Source organism: Chlorocebus sabaeus, chromosome 6, assembly GCF_047675955.1.
Source record: "Chlorocebus sabaeus isolate Y175 chromosome 6, mChlSab1.0.hap1, whole genome shotgun sequence".
Classification (NCBI taxonomy): domain Eukaryota; kingdom Metazoa; phylum Chordata; class Mammalia; order Primates; family Cercopithecidae; genus Chlorocebus; species Chlorocebus sabaeus.
Window position 1 is genome coordinate 13,054,168 of NC_132909.1, and position 19,218 is coordinate 13,073,385.

Genomic DNA, 19,218 nt, shown 5'->3' on the forward strand with positions numbered 1-19,218 from the left:
GGGCAACATGGCGAAACCCCGTCTCAACAAAAAACACAAAAATTAGCCAGGAGTTGGTGGCTCATGCCTGTAGACCCAGCTACTCAGGAGGCTGAGGCTGGAGAATCGCTTGAGACTGGGAAGTGGAGGTTGCAGTGAGCCAAGATCTCGCCACTGAACTCCAGCCTGGGTGACAGAGTGAGACCCTGTCTCAAAAAAAATTAAAAAACAATTTTTTTTTAGGCTAGGTACGGTCGCTCATACCTAACACTTTGTGCAGGAGGATTGTTTGAGGTTAGGAGTTTGAGACCTCATCTCTACAAAAAATAAAAATAAAAATTTAGCTGGATGTGATGGCACGTACCTGTGATTCTAGCTGCAGAGCAAGTTGAGGCAGGAGGACCACTTGAGCCCAGGAGTTTGAGGTAGTGAGCTATGATTTTGCCACTGCACTCCATCAAAAAAAAAAAAAAAAAAAAAAAAAAAAAAAAAAAAAAAAAAGAATGACTAAAGAAAAGCCCAATTTTTTGGTGAATCAGTGAGAGAAAGCTGTCATAGTAGCGGTGGGTGAAATCAGAGAGTAAATTATTGCCATGGGAAAACCGTCAGGAGCACTTCCTACCACCACACAGTTGAAAAACAAACAATAACCTTGTGTTTGTTTTAAACGAATTCAATAAACCATGGAATCTGAGCGCCTTAATGTGGCCCATGAGCTCTTTTGCTTGGGGGAGGCTGCTTGGTTACCTACCAGGCAGGAGGCTTCTGTAGCATCCCAACAATTTCCCATGGCGACCGATCCCACTCTGTCCACTTTGTGGCTGAGCCGACTGAGAGCAGAGTGGAGTTGCGTGCCTGAGATTTGAGGAGGCAATGTTAGGAGGCCCTGGGTGGTGTGTGAGTGCAGTGCTCCCATCACCCCACATGGCTGTAAGATGACACTGACACACCTCACAGCAGCCTGCTGTGGCCAAAGTGCAATTGATTCCCATTCGATGCACAAGAAAGGCTCAGAGAGGTGAGGTCGCCAGCCAGTCACCTGTGCTGACCTCCCGCTACCCTCCTCTGTGCTTCTAGGCTGCTGCTTGCATTTCCTCTCTTCCTTTCCGACTGCAATGATCTCTCTGAACCCCAGTTCTTCTTTCTCTGTATTTCTCTTAAGAAAAAATTATGTAGAGATGTGGTCTTGCTACGTTGCCCAGGCTGGTCTTGAACTGCTGGCCTCAAGTGAACCTCCTGCCTTGGTCACCCAAAGTGCGGGGACCACAGGTGTTTGCCACCATGCCCAGGTAATTTTTTATTTTTTTGTAGAGATGGGGTCTCACTATGTTGCCCAGGCTGGTCTTGAGCTGCTGGCCTCAAGTGATCCTCTTGCCTGTGCTGAGGACTGCAGCTGTGTGCCACCATACCTGGCTAATTTTTTATTTTTTTGTAGAGATGGGGTCTTGCTATGTTGCTCAGGCTGGTCTCAAACCCCTGGCCTCAAGAGATCCTTCTGCCTCAGCCTCCCAAAGTTCTGGGATTATAGGTATGAGCCACCAGACCTGGCCCACTACTCTTTTTGTCTCTCTGTCTCCCCAAATCTATTTTTGTCTCTTACTCCGGGACTCTCTCTCGGAGCTTCCCAACCCATCCCTCCTGCCTCCCCCTAAATCTTTCCATCCCTTTCTCATGTCCCTCTTTCTTGGCCTTGTAATGTTTCTGTGTCCTCTCTGCCCCAGGCCCCCTTTTCTCTGGATTCCTCCCAGCTCCCCCCTCTTTCCCAAGGGACTCCTCCCCAGAGGAGGTGGCTCCATCCCTCATTCCACCGACTCTACAGTTGAGAGGGAGCTTTTCCTCGCCCAGCTTCAATTCCCTCTGGGGCTCTGGCAAAACAGACTAGGAACGTTTACTTAAGGGGATAGCACCCCACCTCCAGGCAGGCGATGGTCCTCGGGGACCAAGCCCAGCGCCCTCAGGACCCGGCATGTTTCCCTCCACCCTTGGCCAGCTAAGTTGCGCTTTGCGTGCTCACCCGCTCTCATGCTGTCATTTCTTTATCTCTTCTTTTCACGGAGTGTTTCGCTCTGTTGCCCAGGCTGGAGTGCAGTGGCGCGATATCAGCTCACTGCAACCTCTGCCTCCTGGGTTCAAGCGATTCTCCTGCCTCAGTTTCTCAAATAGCTGGGATTACAGGCTGGCGCCACCATGCCCGGCTAATTTTTTTGTATTTTTAATAGAGAGGGGTTTCACCATGTTGGCCAGGCTGGTCTCAAACTCCTGACCTAAAGTGATCCGTCTACCTTGGTCTCCCAAAGTGCTGGGATTACAGGTGTGAGCCATCAAGCTTGGCCTGTTTTTCTTTTCTTCTTTTTTTAGAGATGAAGTCTCACTTTGTCGCCCAGGCTAGAGTGCAATGGCGTAATCATAGCTCACTGTAGCCTTGTACTCCTGGGCTCAAGGAATCCTCCCACCTTAGCCTCCTGAATAGCTGGGACTATAGGCACACCTGGCTAATTTTTGTATTATTAGTATTGTTATTTGTAGCGATGGGGTCTTGATCTGTTGCCCAGGCTGGTCTTGAACTCCTGGCCTGAAGTCACCCTCCAATGTCAGCCTCTTAAAGTACTGGGATTACGGATGTGAGCCACCACTACTGAGATTACAAGAATGAACCATGGTGCCCAGCCCTGTCTCATTTCTTTCTCCATGACATCAGACTTCTTCCAAGGTCTTGCAAGGGGGTGGACGTGGGGGCAGCTGAGAGGGGGGAATCACCTGCATCGCCCTTCCCTTCCCTACTCCCAGAGGAAGCTCTGGCCACAGGATAGTGTTGATGTGACAAACAGCATTTATTCCAGACTCCAGTGTCCACAGATGATGGGGTCGGGTGGAGGTAGGGTGGGGGCAGGAGCGGGACCAGGGGCGGGGTGGGGGGTGAATCCAGTGTGAGACTCTGCAGCAAGACATCAGGTGGGGGGACCAGCAAGGGAGGCGGGAGGTAAAAATAGCCCGGCCAGCCGACCCTCGGAGCCTTGTCCCAGGCCTGGCCCTGGGCTTGGGTCCAGGAGCTATTCTGGGGCCTGGGAGAGTCACATTCCCTGAAGGAAGGCCCCCTCCCACCCACCCCCCTCCCTCTTCTTCCCTCCCGGAGGCAGGCAGCCACTGTGAGTCCCTGCTTTGCCGGCAGAGACAGGAAGGGAGGGCTGGGCAGAGAGAGGGAAGAGGGAAGGTGGGGGTGGTTGCGGCGTGAGCAGGGCTGGTTCTCTGATGCCTGCAGCTCCAGGTCCAGGGACAGCCTCTAGGAGGTTCTTGGCTCAGCACTGGGGAGCAGATGGAGAGGTCAGCCTGTGCCCACAGGCGTGCTCCACTGCCCAGCAGGTCCCTCTCACCAGGGTGCCCAGGCCCTCACCCACCTCGTCTCTGAAGCCCCCGCTGCCACCCCTGGCTCCTCCGGAGGCACCTCCCATGAGAAGGCTGGTCTGCTCTGGCCTCTCCGACCCTGAGTGGCTCAGCTCTGGCTCCCCTGGTGGCCTGGGGGGAAGAGGCATCGGGCGGAGGCGTCGTGTTGGAGGTGCACACGGCAGGGGGAAGAACTGAGGATGGGGGTGGGTGGGGCTAGGATGCGGCTGGGGATGGAGGTGAAGATGGGGGTGTGCTGGGTGGGGGTGGCATGGGGATGGGGTAGGGGCTGGTAATGGCACTGGGGTTAGGCTTGGGCATGGGGAGGCAGATGCTATTGGGGTTGGAGATGGGAATGGAGCTGGAGTTGGTTTTAGCATCAGTCTGGGATGGTTACGGATTGGAGGTGAGGATGGCCATGTGGTTGGGGCTGGAGACAAGGTTAGATGAGGAGGGGCTTGGGGAGGCTTAGGGGTTGGATTTGGAGTCAGGAATGGGGACAAGGGTGATTGGGGATGGGGACATGGGTGAAGTTGGCTTCGGGATGGTGGGGGACTAGGGTTGGGAAGTGGCTAGGTGAGGGCTGGATGGTGAGAGATGGGATTGGAGGAGAAACTGGAATTAAGGGTGAGCTCAGGGGGATGATGGGTGTTGGGGCTGGAGGTTGGGGAGGATGAGGATGTGGCCAGGGCTAGAGAGGAGTTTAGATGGGGATGATTTGAAGGAGGTCATGGCCTGCAGCTGAGGAGAGATTGGGGGTAGGGTTGGGATTGGAGACAGGGATGGAGTTGGGGACGAGACTGAACTAGGGGCAGGAGAGGAGATTAGGGAGGGGATGGTATTGATTTTGGCTTGGGGATGGGTTTGGGAATGGCTCTGGGTTGGGTTTGGGGCTGTAGTTGGGGTAAGGATGGGTTGGGGATGGCTGTGGATTAGTCTGGGTTGGGTTTGGGGCTGTAGTTGGGGATGAGGATGGAGTCAGGGATGGCTGTGGATTAGTCTAGGTTGGGTTTGGGGCTGTAGTTGGGGTAAGGATGGGTTGGGGATGGCTGTGGATTAGTCTGGGTTGGGTTTGGGGCTGTAGTTGGGGTAAGGATGGGTTGGGGATGGCTGTGGATTAGTCTGGGTTGGGTTGTAGCTGGGGATGAGCATGGATTGGGGATGCAGGTGGATGTGGTGGGATGTAGGGTGGAGGATAAGATGTGGTTGAAGTTGGTTATGGGTTGAGCTTGGGGTTGAAGGTAGGGATGGGGTTAAACTATGGTGGTCATTGCAGATAGCAGGCCACTCACGGAGCCCCCTTCTCCCGCCGCTGGCGGCAGCCGGGGCCTCCTTTGCGTCTCATGCAGTAGAAGACAGCAACGACGAGGAGCAGGAGGCCCACGCTGACGGCCACAGCCATGACGGCCACTCCAGCCTGTGAGGTCTGGGGGCTCACTGCAGGGACAGGATGGAGAGAGGCACGGGTCAGGCAGTGAGCTCTGTCTGCCCCACGCCCGGCTCCTCTGCCACCACCTCAGTCACTCACCGGTGCCGAAGTGGAAGACATGGCGCTTGTTCCCATGGGGGTTGGAGGCTTCACAGGAGATGCCATCGCGGCTCAGGGCACTGGTCACTTTCAGGGTCAGAGAGCTGCTCACCCAACCCTGCCGTCCGGGGATTGGCTCTGCGGGCTGTGGAGGCTCTGATCAGGCCCCGGCTGGTGGGGTCAAGGGGTGGGGGTGAGGGCAGAGGTGAAAGACGTCCAGTCTCCCAGGAAGTGGAAAGGAGGATGCAATACTTGGATGAGTGAGAGGGGGCTCAGGGTGGAGAGGAAGGTCCCTTACGCTGCCCCCCAGTTGGCTCCAGCTGAGTTTGGGCTCTGGATGGCCGCGGGTGGAGCAGATGAGTGTGACTTCATCTCCTTCCCTCCAGCTGCCATCTGCCTTGGGCTCTATTTCCGCTGCCCTTAGCTCTGGCAAGCCTGTGGGTGGTGGGGATGGGAAGAAAGTGAAGGGAGAGGAGGGAGAGAGAGAAGAGAGGAATCGAGCAGAAGATGGAGCCCCCAGCCAAGGACTCAGGGACTCGTCCTGTTTGTCCAGGTCCCACACCCCACACTGTCCCCATCCAAGCCCACCCCCTCCCTGCCCCCTGAACCTTGGACCAGCAGCGTGAAGTTCTGGGTGCGGCTGAGGACCGGGACTGTGGGCAGGGAGGCCTCACATATGTAGGTGCCATTGGAATCGAAGGTGATAGAACTGAGTGACAGCATGGGGCCATCGCCCAGGGGAGTGGAGTCCTGGGGAGGGCAGAGGAGGAGGAGGACTCTGTGAGAGGGCGAGGAGCGAGGGGAGAGAGGAGGGTGCGAGTGTGGGGCCCGAGGGGGCTCCTTTCCCTCTCACCTTGGTCCAGCGTAGGACGGGGGTGGGCAGGCCGTGCACAGAGCAGTTCACGACTGCACTGCTGTTTAGAGGTAAGGAAAGTACCTTCCCCTCGCTGAGCTCCAGGGGGTCCAGATCTGCAGTGGGGGACAGTCTGTCACTCTTCCCAGATCCCCACCCACTCAATTAGGGGCTCTCCAGGGGCCATTGGGGGTGCAAACATGAATGAACAGTTGGAAGCAGAGAACAGCAAGTATTCCTCCTGGCTTACCCCATCTCCATGAAATCTCCATTCTCCCATCCAGGCTCTCCGACCACAAATCTAGCAGTCTAACCCCAAAATACATGCCCGAGTCAATGACTTTTCTTCAGAGCTGACATCTGAGCCCAAGGTTAACGAATAACCTTAGGTGTGGAAGGTGTCCCTTCTGTGACTTTAGCACCCAAACCTTTTGCTCAAACCCCAACCCTTGGGGTCACCTCCCTGTTACCCTCAAACATCTTTTCTGCAAAGTTTTGTTTTGTTCTGTTCTGTTTTTGAATAGAGACAAGGTGTTGCTATGTTGGCCAGGCTGGTCTCAAACTCCTGGCCTCAAGCGATCCTCTGTCTTGACCTCCCAAAGCGCTGGGATCACAGGTGTGAGCCCCTGCTCCTGGCCTCAGCAGGTCTTTATCTGGTCTGCTCTCAGGAAGGATCCTCTTGCTTCCTTCCATCTCTCGCCCCAGGTTTGACTATCCTGACCACCTCTTCACTAGCCTGCTCCTCCCTCTCGTTCATCCTCCACTGAGCAGCCAGAGGGATCCCTTTAAAACACCCACTGGTCAGGCTGGGCACGGTGGCTCACGCCTGTAATCCCAGCACTTTGGGAGGTCGAGATGGGTGCACCACCTGATGTCAGGAGTTCGAGACCAGCCTGGTCAACATGGTGAAACCCCGTCTCTACTAAAAATCAAAGTTAGCTGGGCATGGTGGCACGTGCCTGCAGTCCCAGCTACTGGGGAGGCTGAGGCAGGAGAATTGCTTGAACCCGGGAGGTGGAGGTTGCAGTGAGCTGAGACTGTGCCATTGCACTTCAGCCTGGGTGACAGAGTGAGACTCTGACTCAAAAAAAAAAAAAAAAAAAAAAAATCCACTGGTCATCCCTCCCCTCTGCATAAAACTCTGCAGCGGCTCTCCAATACTCTTGGCATCCAGGCCAAACTTTTTGAGGGTGCCTAAAAGATGCTGCCTGATCTGGGCCTCACCCACCTCTTGAACCATCTCCCACTCTCCCCCACTCTCTCCTGTGCTCCCAGCTACCCTGTTGTCTTGCTGTTTTTCTTGAGCAGACCAAGTCGGGGCCTGCCCCAGGGCCTTTGCTCTTGCTCACTCTGTCTGCAGTGTTCTTCTTGTAGCTCTCTGCGTTTCTTTTCTTTTTTCTTTTTTTCTTTTTTCTTTGAGACAGAATCTTGCTCTGTCACCCAGGCTGGAGTTCAGTGGCACAATCTCAGCTCACTTCAAACTCCGCCTCCCAGATTCTCCTGCCTCAGTCTCCTGGGTAGCTGGGATTACAGGCTTGCGCCACCACGCCTGGCTAATTTTTGTATTTTTAGTAGAGATGGGGTTTCACCATGTTGGCCAGGCTGGTCTCAAACTCCTGACCTCAGATGATCCACCTGACTCGGCCTCCCAAAGTGCTGGGATTACAGGTGTGAGCCACCGTGCCTGGCCACTCTCTGCGTTTCTGAATCCACTCTGGTTTCTCACTCAAATATCTCTTCTCAGAGGCTTCCCTGACCTACCCTATTGTGGACACCCAGATCTTTCCTACAGCATGGAAAGACTTATTCCACCAGCTGCTGAGAAGGATGACAGCTGTCAGCCCTCTCTGGGAACTGCCTCAGCTGCTGAGAGCCCCTTGCCTAAGGCCAGCACACCTCTGAGGACTGGTTGATGTAGGGGTTATTAAGGCCCAGCCCCCTCACCCCAACTGGGGACAACTGTGAAGGGCCATCCTAGATTCCAAGTGCCCCGTGGGGCTGACCGAGGGCCCTCTTTCTTTCTTTCTTTTTTTTTTTGAGACAGAGTCTCATTGTCGCCCAGGCTGGAGTGCAATGGCATGATCTCGGTTCACTGCAACCTCCGCCTCCTAGGTTCAAGTGATTCTCCTGCCTCAGGCTCCTGAGAAGCTGGGATTACAGGCGCCTGCCACCACACCCGGCTAACTTTTGGTAGAGAGGGGGTTTCACCATGTTGGCCAGGCTGGTTTCTAACTCCTGACCTCAGGTGATCCACTCACCTCGGCCTCCCAAAGTGTCAGGATTACAGGCATGAGTCACGGCGCCTGGCCTACTTTTTTGTTTTTATTTTTCCAGAGATGGGGTCTTTCTCTGTCACTCAGGCTGGAGTGCAGTGGCACAATCTTGGCTTACTGCAATCTCAACCTCCCAGACTCAAGCGATCCTCCCACCTGGGCGTCTGAGTAGCTGGGACTACAGGAGTGTACCGCTATGCCTGGCTCATTTTTAATTTTTTTTTTTTTTTTTTTATACAAATGGGGTCTCCCTCTGTTGCCCAGGCTGGCCTCGAACTCCTGGGCTCAAACAATTCTCCTGCCTCGGCCTCTCAAAGTGCTGGAATTACAGGCATGAACCACTGCACCCAGCCCGAGGCCTTCTTTAGACTTCAGTCCAACTTCTAAATCTTGCTAAATCTTGCTTCCTTTACCTCCCTAGATCCAAGAGGTGTGGATCCCGGGGTACTTCCCATAAACTTCTTGCCTGAAAACATCCAAATCATAATGTGCTTCCCAGGAAAGCAGACTGCAACACCCACCACCTAAAATAATCCCCTCTCCCGCTCTCTCTCACTGGTGGTATCACCTGTAGACACACTATTGTTACTGAAAGGGCTCTGTTAGCATTTACCATCTGTCTCCCCTACTGAAATAACAGCGGTGGCCTGTCTTGTTCGCAGACGTGTTCCCAGCGTCTGGCGCAGGGTCTACCCCAGGAAGGGATATGCAAGAAGTGCTAAGGGAGAATACAGCCTTTCCCCAGGGTCTGGATAAAAGTGAACTGAAAAGTGTTCTTAGAAGCCTGGGATTCAAGGGATTGGTTAGAAACAGACGGTAGGGGAGGATGGGCAGTGAAGGTGGGAACCAGAGGAACCTGGGGGGTGATGAGGAGATAGCCTTGACTGGGGAGAAGGATCAGCTAATGGTGAAGCTGGCCAGGTGGGCCTCGAAGGCTGTGGTGAGACACCTGGGCTCTCTCCCAAGGGTACTGGGGAGCCATGGCAGATTCTGAGCAGAGGAGGGTCAAGTTTGTGCTACGGAAAGAGCTCTTGACCAGATGCGGTGGCTCACTCCTGTAATCCCAGCACTTTGGGAGAGCAAGGCAGGAGGATCGCATGAGGAGTTCGAGACCAGCCTGGGTAACACAGCAAGCCAGGTCCTGTCTCTGGAAAAAAAAAAAAACAAAAAACTTTAGCCAGGTGTGGTGGAGCACCTGTGGTCTCAGCTACTTGGGAGGCTGAGGCGGGAGGATCACTTGAGCCCAGGAGGTCAAGGCTGTGGTGAGCTATGATCATGGCACTGCACTCGAGCCTGGACAACAGAGCGAGATCCTATTTCTAAAAAAATAATATTAGAAGAAATTAAAAAAGAGAGCTCTCTGGTCTCTCTGGCTGCCTCGTGTAGGACAGATTAGAGGGGATGGAGGCAGGTGCTCGGAGAACCAGGACAAACACCACAGAAATGCAGAGAAAGGCCAGGTGCAGTGGCTCATACCTGTAATCCCAGCACTTTGGGAGGCTGAGGCAGGTGGATCACCTGAGGCCCGGAGTTCAAGACCAGCCTGACCAACATGGTGAAACCCCATCTCTACTAAGTACAAAAAATTAGCTGGGTGTGGTGGCGCATGCCTGTAGTCCCAGCTACTTGGGAGGCTGAATCAGGAGAATTGCTTGAACCTGGGAAGTAGAGGTTGCAGTGAGCCAAGATTGTGCCATTGCACTCCAGCCTAGGCGGCAAAAGCGAGACTCCGTCTGAAAAAACAAAACAAAACAAAACCCCAAAACACAAGAAATGCAGAGAAAGGGTTGAAGGCAGACTGTTTGGGATGACAGAGCAACTTCAGGGCTGTGGGGAGGAGGGTGCAGAGGCACTGATGCCAGGGCCCCTCCTGCCTGCCCCTTCCCCCAGGGCTCTCACAGGCCACACGCAGCTCCAGCGTCTTGGAGAGCTGCACATCATCTGCTGCGTCATAATCCTCCACTCTGCAGCCGTAGGTCCCGCTCTGGCCCCTGGTCACTCCCTTCAGGGTCAAGTTCCCCTCGAAATTCTCATTCAGCACTTTCTCCTGCTCGTCCTGGGAGACAGGGGACGAGGAACCAGGCTCAGAAGCCACCCCAGTTCAGCGGGCTTATGCTAGGTCAGAAGCCACCAGATTAGTGTCATGCTAAGCCAGAATCAGTGGTCAGGGTTCGTCAAGTTAGGTGGCTTGCTAAGTCCTGACTCTCTCAAATCAGGGGTCAGAGGTCCTTTTAGTTCGTGGGCCACCAGATCAGGTGGTGACTAAGCCAGGGGCCTCACAGGTCCCACATGAGAAGTTATGCAGGTTAGTAGGTCATGGAGGTCAGGGGCTGGGGGGTGGATCCCAGAGGGACCCTTGGGTGGGTCACCTGAAGGCGGAAAAGCGTATACTCCGGGCTGGGGCTGCCGTCCCCTCGGCAGAGCAGCTGGACAGTGTCACCCTCGCGTACCCAGCCTGCTGGAGTGGATGGGCTGCCCAACCAGAACTGCACGTGCTCCGTTGGATCTAAGGGAAGGGCAGGGAGATGGGAATCGTGATCAGGGGAAGGGTCAAGGCTAGAGGACAGATGAGGGGTCAGTCCTGTATCCCAGTAGAGGGCTATGGCGGGTCAAAGGTTAGGGGTCATAGGTTTCAAGCCTCAGGTTCACATTTATTCTGAGGCAAAGTGCCAGAGTTCAGAGGTTGAAATAAACTGTGAGTATAGGTCAAGGGTCAGAGGTCTGTACGGGCGACAGGTCAGTGTGAGACTTGGAGCCAGATGTCATAAGGGGACCTGATTCAGTGTGAGAGAGTGTAAAGCACCATTTAGTCATAAACTCCACGGGGTCCAGGGTGCTAAGTGGAGGTTGGAGGTCAGAGGTCATGATGGCGCTTGTGTGACCAATTGAGGTCAGAGGTCAGCGGCCAGCACTAGCACATTTTTTTAGCATGAAGTAGGGAGGTGGAGGGTCACAGGGGAGTGTGAGGCCACCAGGTGGAGGGTCAGGCCTCACGAGGTGTGGAGCCTGAGGTCAGAGGTCAAAGGCCAGCACAGACTCACAGTGCAGGGTGAGGTGGAAGGGGGGGCTGTCCAGGCGGCCGTGGCGGCCCTTGGGCAGGCTGTAGTGGGCAGCACAGTGGAAGCTGGCATCTCGGTCATCCTTGTGGAGCCGCAGGTAGAGAGTGCTGGTGAGGGACAGCAGGCCCGAGGCCTCCCGGACCGTGCGGCTGGTCATGTAGCCCTCTGGGAGAGATTAGGGGAGGTGGCAGTCAGCCAGGCCCCAGTCCCGCCACCCACCCCAGCCCACATCCCGCCGAGCTCCTGCGCTGCTCACTTGGGTTCATCTCTACGGGCACCTCCAGGCGCTGCCCGTTGCGATACCACGTGATCTTGGGGACCGGGTTCCCATTCCGGCTGTTGCAAGTGGCGATCTGAGGCAGACACAAGCATGGCCCTGGGTTTGGAGCTGGGACTCTGAAGTCGGGGCTCCTCTCTCAGCAGTTCTTGCCACTCAGACTCAGGAGCCGGGCTCCTAACTCCTGACTCTCCCAGGACCCAGGAGTCTGAATTCCTAGTCCCCGACTCCTCAGGCTAAAGAGTCCAGGCCTCCAGCACCATCCTCCAGGGACTAAGGATTCTGGGTCCCCCAGCTCTCTCCTTCCCAGGACACAGGAGTCTTCCCCCTCTGCCCCTCCTTTTTTTTTTTCTTTTCTTTTCTTTTTTTTCTTTTTTTTTTTTGAGACGGAGTCTCGCTCTGTGGCCCAGGCTGGAGTGCAGTGGTGTGATCTTAGCTCACTGTAGCCTCTGCCTTCCAGATTCAAGTGATTCTCATGCCTCAGCCTCCCGAGTAGCTGGGATTACAGTTGCACACCACCATGCCTGGCTAACTTTTGTATCTTTAGTAGAGACGGGGTTTCGTTATGTTGGCCAGGCTGGTCTGGAACTCCTGACCTCAGGTGATCTGCCTGCCTCTGCCTCCCAAAATGCTGGGATGAGAGGCATGAGCCACCTCGCCGGGCCTTGCCCCTCATCCTTCATTACCCAAGGGTCCCCAGCCCCTCCTCCCTCAGACCCAGGAGTCCAGGGCCCTGTTCTCTCCTCCTCCAAGACCCCGGGACCAAGGTCCACCCGAGAGGTACCTCCTGGGCAGAGTCCTCCATCACAGATAGTGTCCCTTTGTTGGGGGAGACCTCAGTGGCCTCTGGCTTTGCTGTGAAAAAGACGTTCACGTCAGAAGCCCCTGCCCTGTGCCCCTCCCTGCCTGCCTCCCTTCGGGGGATGTCTGTGGACACTTACCAAACACGTTGAGCCGTGCAGTGGCCTCAGCAGTGCCTGCCGCCCCTGCCCTCACCACGCACACGTAGTCTCGCTCGTCGCCCACCTGGGCTTCAGCCAGTACCAGGCTCCCCTGGGAGTCCAGCTGGTATGGGGGACTGCGGCCCCGGGTGTCGTGCATTGTGACCTGGAGCTCAGAGCCCTGCATCTCGGCGGAGGCCAGGCGGGGGCGAGCTCCCGAGCGGTCGGTCTGCGGGCACACGGGAGGCTCTCAGCTCCGGATGTCCCAGCGCTCCTCAGTCTCTCTCTCTCTCTCCGGGCCCTTTCTCTCTGCAGCTCCTGGCTCTGCCTCTTTTCCTCTTGTTATGGGTCTCCCTGGTCCCTCTGTCCCTCCGTCCCTCTCCACCTTCTGCCCCCATTCCCTATCAGTTCTTGATTTTTCCTGTCTCCTTTTCTCCATCTCATTCCAGTCCCATCCCTCTTCCTCCCCGTCTCTCCCTCTCCGCTTGTCTCTCAAGCAGAGAGAGACAAGTCACCTGGCTGGAGTGCAGTGGCTTGATCTCGGCTCACTGCAACCTCCACCTCCCAGGTTCAAGCGATTCTCCTGCCTCAGCCTCCCGAGTAGCTGGGACTACAGGCACGCACCACCACGCCCGGCTAATTTTTGTATTTTTAGTAGAGACAGGGTTTCACCATGTTGGTTAGGACGGTCTTGATCTCTTGACCTCGTGATCCACCCACCAAGACCTCCCAAAGTGCTGGGATTACAGGTGTGAGCCACCACGCCTAGCCTTCTCTCCTCGTTAGTCCTCCCTGACCCCTCAAGTCTCCTCCTTTCTTTTTTTCTTTCTTTTTCTTTTTGAGATGGAGTTTCGCTCTTTTTGCCCAGGGTGGAGTGCAGTGGCACGATCTTGGCTCACTGCAACCTCCGCCTCCCAAGTTCAAGCGATTCTCCTACCTCAGCCTCCTGGGTAGCTGGGACTACCGTATTTTTTATTGTATTTTTGTCGAGACGGGGTTTCACCATGTTGGCCAAGCTGGTCTCGAACTCCTGACCTCAGGTGATCCACCCGCCTGGGCCTCCTAAAGTGCTGGGATTACGGGCATGAGCCACGGCACCCAGCCTCTCCTGCTTTCTTGGTGTCTGTCTCTGTTCTCTCTCTCAAGAGCCCACAGTCCAGAGCAGGTCAACGTCATTCTAGACTCAGCTGGGCCCAGACATGGGACACCTTGCAAATCCCTTCTCCTCAGTGGGACTCAGTGACCCCACCTGTAACAAGGGGTGTGGCTTGGTGGATCTCTACAGACCTTAGGCACTGATGAGAGAATGAACCTTTGCTGCCCTGCTGTGCCCTGACTCCAGGCCCCCCAGCCCCCAGCACTCACAAGGAACCATTCCAGCATATAATGGTCATGGGCTCCCGTAGGGGTGCAGTTCAGAATGACAGACTTTCCTCGCATCACCTCCACCAGCGGTGGCACAGACAAGCGCACCTCCGCCTGGGCATCTGCAAGAGGGCAACTGAGCTATTGTCCGCCACACCAACAGGAAGAGCCCTCCAGACAGGGTCCTGTCTCCCCCAGGACCCAAGCGTTCAGGTCCCAGCCCCTCCTCCCTCAGACCCAGCAGTCCAGGTGCTAGCCCCTCCTCCCTCAGACCCAGCAGTCCAGGTGCTAGCCCCTCCTCCCTCAGACCCAGGAGTCCAGGTTCCAGCTCCTCCTTCCTCAGATCCAGGAGTCTGGGCCCCCGTCCCCTCCTCCCTCAGACCCAGGAGTCCAGTCCCCCAGCTCCTCCTCCCTCAGATCCAGGAGTCCAGGCCCCCAGCCCCTCTTCCCTCAGACCCTGGAGTCCAGGTTCCCACCCCTCCTCCCTCAGACCCAGGAGTCCAGGCACCCAGCTCCTCCTCCCTCAGACCCAGGAGTCCAGGCGCCCAGCCCCTCCTCCCTCAGACCCAGGAGTCCAGGCGCCCAGCCCCTCCTCCCTGAGATCCTTTCGCCCTCCATCCCTTCTCCCTGCATCTCTGGGTCTCAAATCCAGCCCTCCCTGCACTTGCAGAGCTCAGGGCTCCTCCTCTGGGCTGCACAGGGCCCTGGGGTAATACTGCACCGGCCCTTGCTTCTCCCAACAGAGCACATGCCACCCCCCAGGGCAGGGCCAGGCCTGGCTCAGTCATTTGCCTCCAGCACCCTGGGCAGGGCCACCTCCATGATGATGGATAAATGTCTCTCTCCATCCTTGTCTCCACCTCTGCGTGTGTCTCTCCTCTTGGGTCTTCATCTCTGTCCCTGTCTCTGCCTCTCTCTCTGCACCTGCACCGTTCAGTCCCTGGGTCTCTTCCTCTCTCCCATGAGTGAGGGGCTGGGGTGTGGGCTGAGGCTGGGCCCGGAGCTTAGGCGGGATAGGTGTGTGGGGGTGGTGAGGGGGGACAGGGCTGGGCAGGTTTCAGGAATGTGGGAGGGACAGGCTGGCTGAGACCTGCCCGGCCTGGAGCCAGAGCCCCCAACCGCCTCTTGGCCCCCCTCTCCGTTTGATACAACAGCAAATGGGATATAAGGTGAGTCATCTCGAAACAGGATAAGGTTGAGGCCCAGGATCTTGGGAAGCTGAGTGCCTGGACTCCTGGGATCAGAGGGAAGAGGAGGCTGGGGCCTGGGTGGAGCAGTTCTTGTAGAAAAACCACCACCCTCCCTCACCCTCTGGTCTGGCATCCTGGCATCAGCTCTCAGTGCTTCTTAGATACTCCCTTCCCTTCTCCACTCAATCTGGCCCAGCCCCACCCCTGGGGACCCACTACTGACCATGAGTGTGCCAGGGGCCTGGATTCCCAGACACTCACCTCTGGCCCCAGCTTGTCCCCAGGGAGGGGTGATGGGGGCCAGGCTGGTGCCTAAGGCTGGGTCTGAGCTGCAGACAGCAAGTGGAGGCAGAGAGGTCCTCTCTCTTCCCCAATCTCTCTCATCTCTCTGTCCCTCTGTCCCCAGCCCCCGACCCAGGGCCTCCTCTCCTTCTATCGACATGCCCATGCAGGTGTGTAAATGTAGCTGAGGCCCCAGGAAGGGGGCCTGTCACTTGGAAACACTTTGTTCCACTGTCACTGCCCGGGGCTGGTGCTCCAGCCCTTTCCTGAGGGAGGTGGGTTCTTTATACTGGACTCTGGAAACTCCTAAATATGTACGGATCGCTGGTGTGGGGAAACATGGTCCTCGCTTCTCTAAGGGGTCCCTGGACCTCTTAAAACTTGAGAACCTTTGAGGGAGGAAGCCCTGGGGTTTTGATCTTCTGTGCCCTGGGGGAAGCCATTCTAGCCACTGGAGGCCTGGACTTCTGGGTCTGAGGAAAGAAGGGCTGGGGGCCCAAATTCCAGGGTCTGAGGAAGGAGGCAGGTGGGACGCAGATTCCAGGGTGCTGAGTGGAAAGGGGGCTGACTTCTCTAGTTGTCTCTGATCCACTGCCTGGGTACCCCCAGCTCTCTTGCCTGGCTGTCCCCAGATCTCTCACTGGAAGGTGTACCTTCCAACACTCCCATAGCCCTCCTTCTTGGGGTCCCCACATTTTGCTTCCTGGGGTCAGGGTAAAGCCCTTTCTCCGTGCTTTCCCGGGGTCCCCAGGGGCCTCCCCCGAGTCCTACCTTGCCCTCAGCCCGAGCCATACCTGGGTGCGCAGCCAGCAGGACTGCGAGCAACAGCAGCCGCGAGGCCCCGCACGTCCGGGCCGGTGCGTCCGGGGGCTCCATGTTCACGGCGGCGGCGGCGACTGAGCCCCGGCTGCAGCTCGGCCGCAGCGGGGCTGGGAGCTAGAGGCCCCGCCCCCGGCAGCCCCGCCCCGCCCCGCCCTCCAGGCCCCCCTCGTCCCCACCAAGCCCGGGCGCGGGGCCAGGACCTCCCACTGCCCGGAGGGGACCTCCCAGTGCACGGGGCCAGGCTCGGGGCTCCTCCGCCCCCAAGCCCAGGGCTGTCCAGGCTTACTGACCAGCGCCCGCAGCGGGGAGGCCTGATGGACCAGTGTAGCCGGTGACCCGAGCTGGGATCTCACCAGGCAATCGCGGACCCTCTCCCTGTTATTCTGACCAGGGGCCCTGGGGACTCGTCCCCACTGTGACCAGCAGCCTAGGCTGGCATTGTCGATTTTAACCAGCCGACCCCACTGCAACCGGTGGCCTGCGATGGCCTCTCCCAGTGTAACTAATGGCCTCAAGTGTGCCGTCTGAGTGGCCTGCACTGGCCTCTCCCAGTCCAACCAGTGACCCCCGCAGCCTGACCAGTGGCCCCCAGCAGCTGTTCCCAGTATGCCCGGAGATGTTTTCCCCTGTGGTCAGTGCTCTGGGCTGCTTTCCTCGTCTGACCAGTGGCCTGGAATCAACCAGTTTAATCTTTTATCTTCAATGGTCTTCAAATCCAGTTCCTCCTAGACCGCTTTGATAATGGGGCTGGGGGTGGGGTACGGGGTGCTCTCTCGCTTGCTTACCCATGGAAGGCCCTCCCACTCTTCCCCCTGTCCAGGGAATCCCAGGAATGCCACCCTCCCTTCCTCCTTCCCGCTCTCTCCTTCATTCCCTCCCAACCTTGTGGGGAGGGGAGGAGTCAGGCTGGCCGGAGCAGGTGAGGAGGGCAGGGGAAGAAGCCAGGGCACCTGCGGGAAGGGGGAGGAGTCCAGCCACTGCTAGGAAGGGTGGGTCCCAGGTCCGACCGCCCAAGGCCCCTACAGGCCAGGTCAGACTGGGACAAAACCCCCCACTAGATGTCACTAGTTGCCCGGGACAGTGGTCAGAATGTGGGAGGGTGGGGGGGGTCACTGGCCACACTGGGAGAGGTTCCCCAGGCTTCTCATCAGCCTGGGGGTTGGGGTAGCCCTGGATCTGGGCTTTGCCTGCTCCGACACACAGAGAAGGCTTGGATTACAGGTCAGCCTGGGAGTTACTAGCTTGGTCAAGGTTACTTTATGTATTGGTCACACAGGAGAGCAACGTGGTTTTTTTTTGTTTTGTTTTTTTGGTTTTTTTTTTGAGAAGGTCTCGCTCTGTCACCCAGGCTGGAGTGCAGTGGCGCAATCATAGCTCACTGAAACCTCGACCGCCTTGGCTCAAGGGATCCTTCCACTTCAGCCTCCCAAGTAGCTGGGACTACAGGCTTGTGCTACGACGATGTCCAGCTAATTTTTGTATTTTTTTTTTTTTTTGTAATAGAAACAGGGTATTACTATGTTGCCCAGGCTGGTCTCCAACTCTTGGGCTCAAGTGATCCTCCCACCTTCTAAAGTGCTGGGATTACAGGCATGAGCCACTGCGTCCATCCTAGGGAGCAACTGTTACATCGGAAAAGATTACCTTTAGGATTAGCTGTACCATCCCCTCCTCCAGGAAGTCCCCTCTGCCTTCCCTGCCTGGGTCAGATTCCCCCTCCAGGCTCCCCAACCTCAGCCCTGCATACTCTGAGGGTCCCTGGCTGGGGACTGTGAGCCTGTGAGTGCAGGACCAGGGATGTCTTGATCACTGTGGTGAGCTAAGGGCCCCTCCCCTGGGTACCCTGCCCAGCACAAGACCAGACACAGTGAAGGTGCTCAGGGAAAGTTTGCAAGGCACACAAGTTCACGTGCAGATTCCACCCAGACGGGAGCATCCCAGGATACATAATACAAACTCACTCATGGGGAATGCAGCAGCACTCCAAGACAGCCCAGATGCTGTCAAGCTCACACACCGTGAGCACCGACACACACTCCTTCGCTCTTCTGTCCCTGGCCTGTGCACCTTCTGTTTGGGCAGGACCCCGGTACATGCCCTCTCAGCAGCCATCCCCCTCTTCCACCTCCCTCAAGAACCCAGCCAGCTGAGGTTGGGCGCAGTGGCTCACGCCTGTAATCCCACTACTTTGGGAGGCCGAGGTGGGTGGATCACCTGAGGTCAGGAGTTCGAGACCAGCCTGACCAACATGGTGAAACAGCATGTCTACTAAAAATACAAAATTAGCCAGGCGTGGTGGCGTGCGCCTGTAATCTCAGCTACTCGGGAGGCTGAGGCAGGAGAATGACTTGAATCCGGGAGGTGGAGGTTGCAGTGAGCTGGTCTCTTGCCACTGCACTCCAGCCGGGGCAACAAGAGTGAAATTCCGTCACAAAAAAAAGAAAGAAAGAAAGAAAGAATGAAAGAAAGAAAAAAACCTAACCATCTGAGGTTCTAGGTGAGGGAGGAGAACTCTATGGCACGTGTATGAAGGAGAAAAGTCAGAAACACCAAAACAGCAGCCATGGCCCCCTGGAGACTTGCAGAAACTAGTCTTGTACCATCATCTGCCTTTGTCATCTGTAGTTTATTCTCACAAAACAGCCTGAGGGATTCCTTTTAAATATGACTCAACTCATGTCACTCTTCTGCCCCAGGGTCCTCCCATGACTTCTGCCTCACTTAGGGTAAAAGCTGAGGTCCAGGTCAGCCGCAGGGACTCATGTCTGTAATCCCAGCAATTTGGGAGCCTGAGGCGGGAGGACTACTTGAGCCCGGGAGTTTGAGACCAGCCTGGGCAACATAGCGAAACCCCGTCTCTACAAAAAATACAAAAATGGCCGGGCATGGTGGCTCACGCCTGTAATCCCAGCACTCTGGGAGGCCGAGGTGGGTGGATCACCTGAGGTCAGGAGTTCGAGATCAGCCTGGCCAACATGGTGAAACCCCCCTCTCTAAAATACAAAAATTAACCAGCTGTTGTGGCAGGTGCCTGTAATCCGAGTTACTCGGGAGGTTGAGGCAGGAGAATTGCTTGAACCCGGGAGGCGGAGGTTGCAGTGAGCCGAGATCGCGCCATTGTACTCCAGCCTGGGGGACAAGAGCGAGACTTTGTCTTAAAAAAAGCAACAACAACAAAAAATTTACTGGGCGTGGTGGGGCATGCCTGTAGTCCCAGTTAAGTGGGACGCTGAGGTGTGAGGATTGCTTGAGCCAGGGGGGGTCAGAG

General features: G+C 56.4%; 2 protein-coding genes across 3 annotated transcripts in view; both read right to left on the minus strand.

Moving 5' to 3' along the window:
• Positions 1-2,786: 2,786 nt before the first annotated feature.
• Positions 2,787-16,061, minus strand: BCAM (basal cell adhesion molecule (Lutheran blood group)). The gene is made up of 15 exons (XM_007997149.3): positions 15,923-16,061; positions 13,657-13,778; positions 12,292-12,520; positions 12,135-12,205; positions 11,330-11,426; positions 11,056-11,238; positions 10,384-10,520; positions 9,914-10,070; positions 5,742-5,857; positions 5,497-5,638; positions 5,187-5,323; positions 4,889-5,033; positions 4,653-4,797; positions 3,375-3,492; positions 2,787-3,281 (listed from the first exon to the last, which is right to left on the minus strand). The coding sequence occupies exons 1-15, from the start codon at positions 16,002-16,004 to the stop codon at positions 3,276-3,278; spliced, it is 1,887 nt and encodes a 628-aa protein (XP_007995340.2). The 5' UTR covers positions 16,005-16,061; the 3' UTR covers positions 2,787-3,275.
• A 1,163-nt stretch (positions 16,062-17,224) lies between these two features.
• The window catches only part of CBLC (Cbl proto-oncogene C), a 31,867-nt gene continuing 29,873 nt past the window's right edge, over positions 17,225-19,218 (minus strand). For both annotated transcript variants that reach the window (XR_497714.3, XM_007997144.3), the window contains one exon: positions 17,225-19,079. The gene's annotated coding sequence lies outside the window, so the exon portion shown is untranslated. The remainder of the gene's footprint in view (positions 19,080-19,218) is intronic.

Bases quoted from the DNA above. Each gene is read 5' to 3' on its own strand.
- BCAM (XM_007997149.3), bottom strand. From the start codon at position 16,004: ATGGAGCCCCCGGACGCACCGGCCCGGACGTGCGGGGCCTCGCGGCTG. The intron at 12,521-13,656 runs GTGAGTGCTGGG...GTGTGCCCGCAG, and splicing joins ATATGCTGGAATGGTTCCTT to ACCGACCGCTCGGGAGCTCG. The intron at 3,493-4,652 runs GTGAGTGGCCTG...TCTTCCCCCCAG, and splicing joins CGGCGGGAGAAGGGGGCTCC to GCCACCAGGGGAGCCAGAGC.